General features: G+C 33.4%; 1 protein-coding gene across 1 annotated transcript; it reads left to right on the top strand.

The window, feature by feature from the left end:
* Positions 1–293: 293 nt before the first annotated feature.
* On the top strand, positions 294–1322 carry LOC123260708 (coiled-coil domain-containing protein CG32809-like). The gene is made up of 4 exons (XM_044721976.1): positions 294–404; positions 496–667; positions 750–948; positions 1020–1322. Exons 1-4 carry the CDS (start codon positions 378–380, stop codon positions 1291–1293), a joined length of 672 nt encoding a protein of 223 aa, XP_044577911.1. The 5' UTR covers positions 294–377; the 3' UTR covers positions 1294–1322.
* The last annotated feature ends 914 nt before the right edge of the window (positions 1323–2236 follow it).

Here is a 2236-nt window from a genome sequence, read left to right as displayed (position 1 = left end):
ATACACAGTCCCAGATTTTCATCATACAGATACCCAAAATTTTTAATTGTTTAAAAAAAAAATTTTTTTACGAATGAAATTATACAAAATTTCATCAAAGTTTGTCAGTCCATTTTCCGCATGAAATTTTATGAGAAATATTTTTTCCGAGTTTTTTTGAAATGTTGACAAATTTGTATTTTCAAGTCGTTTTTAGGAAAAGAGCTTAAAATTTAAAGCTTGGCATCTTTAGATCCATACAAAAATATGTTAAAAATTTAGCTAAATGAACAATATGATCTTTAATATCCGCTGATCTGGTATCAAATAACCTAATTAGCAATCAAAGTGCCGAACTATTCTGAATAATCGGATCATATTATTTTTGTTTTGAACAGATGGGAACTAAGTCTCGTCAAAAGAAGGTATTTGATCATTACTTACTTTATTTATTGTTTTTTTACCATCTTTCTATCAATAAAAAATATTCTAATTTACTACTTCTCATTACTTTAGACATCGCTTTCACGAGGTTATTCAACTTCTTCTACCGTGATGATGTTTGATGATGATCCTGGAATTATGTCTGAGGTTGAAACGTCTAGTACTGGCTTTCGAAGAGGTGGAAAACAAAGGAGTAGTTTACCCGTTGTTCGAACACCTAGTAAAACACTTGAGCGACCATTAGGTAAGAAATGTTATCGAATTAAAAAAAATAATAATTTCTTAATTTAATAAGAAGAAATTGATTATTACTTTTAACTACTTAGGATTAGTTTTCCTACAATTTAGAAAAGAAACTAAAAGAGCTTTGTTGCCGAATGAAATAACAAGTATAGATACTGTGAAAGCTCTTTTCGTTCGAAGTTTTCCAAAGCAACTTTCGATGGAATATCTTGACAATCCAGATGTAAAAGTGTATATTCACGACAGTACTAAAGACATGTTTTATGAACTTGAAGATCATCGGTAAGTTCGATTGCATAAACGAAAACTAATTTCTATTAGAAATTCATTTTTCTTTCTGTTATTATAATTAGATCACATTTGAGAGACATCAAAGATCGCAGTGTTCTCAGAGTAATCGAAAAATCGGACAGGATCATAGGTCTGACTCCTGGTTTTGGATCTATAATCAGTGATGCTCCTAGTATTTCTCCTTATTGGGAAGATCAAAGTTACTTCAGTGAACCTGAGTTTGACAGTGATTTTCAACATCAGCACATTCACAAAAGCAAAGTATGTTATACAAGATATACTGTCGTTCTTTTTTTTATGAAAGATTTAATAAATATCGATGTTGAATCTGTTTAGTCAATAATTAATCGACAACCAACAGTTTCACAGTAAAAATTATCCTCAAGTTCACTTTTATTAAACATTTAACGAAATAAAAATATATGTTTTACAAATAAATGCTGAATAAGAAAAAAAACAAAGTTCCAGAAGAACTTTTCTTTTTTTAGTTCGTTGGTCCATTGTAGTTGTCATGATTTTCGATAAACTTGACACTATTTTGCTGGCTCTTTTGCATGCACTTTCAAGTGAATCACGAACAGCTTTTCATTGATTATCACTCCCCGATAGCGTAGTACCCTTTTTGATGTCAATTTTGTTTTGCTCTCATCCGTGTCAAATGATATCAAAAAACCTCTTTTAGTCGGTCAGCACGATCATCTCCAGTTTTTGTTAGTTCAGTTTTAGCTGAAGTTCATCGAGCGAGATGTCGATGGCGTCAATGGTCAACGAGACTAAGAGTTCGGTCTCCTCAACGCTGTCCACTATTACTGTGGTCACAACATCATCAATGGAACCTGTTAGCTTGATTTATTTCTGAAAATGTATCTTCAGTAGTTCACAATACTTTGCGTTCCTTCGGTCGGGGCTCGTTACTGAACCCTATGGTACGCTGGCTGTCATCGGGTATTTTCGAAAGCATTCTGTGGTTTTTACGATAAGCGTGGTTGCATCGAGATTTTCGTTAACTATGACTGTGTTTTTCTTATTTATCTAAAATCGGTGCTCAAGTGCTTCAAAGATGTCGTCCCATGTCACTAGGTGAAGAGAGTTGCCTTTTCTTCGAGTTTTTCATCTACTATAATATTGTATTGGTGGACTAAGGAGTAAACAGTGTCATGATTTGTGAAGTCAACTGAAGAGACTTTTGTGTAGTTGAGACTGTCCTTCTTACGGTCTACTTTGGAGCAGCATCATAGCCTTTGATTGCCAGGTTATAGGATGTTGCAATGGACTTGAC

Source organism: Cotesia glomerata, linkage group LG3 (genome assembly GCF_020080835.1).
Source record: "Cotesia glomerata isolate CgM1 linkage group LG3, MPM_Cglom_v2.3, whole genome shotgun sequence".
NCBI lineage: Eukaryota > Metazoa > Arthropoda > Insecta > Hymenoptera > Braconidae > Cotesia > Cotesia glomerata.
This window is presented reverse-complemented; position numbering and strand designations above follow the sequence as displayed.

Bases quoted from the DNA above. Each gene is read 5' to 3' on its own strand.
- LOC123260708 (XM_044721976.1), top strand. From the start codon at position 378: ATGGGAACTAAGTCTCGTCAAAAGAAG. The intron at 405-495 runs GTATTTGATCAT...TCATTACTTTAG, and splicing joins CTAAGTCTCGTCAAAAGAAG to ACATCGCTTTCACGAGGTTA. The intron at 949-1,019 runs GTAAGTTCGATT...TATTATAATTAG, and splicing joins TATGAACTTGAAGATCATCG to ATCACATTTGAGAGACATCA.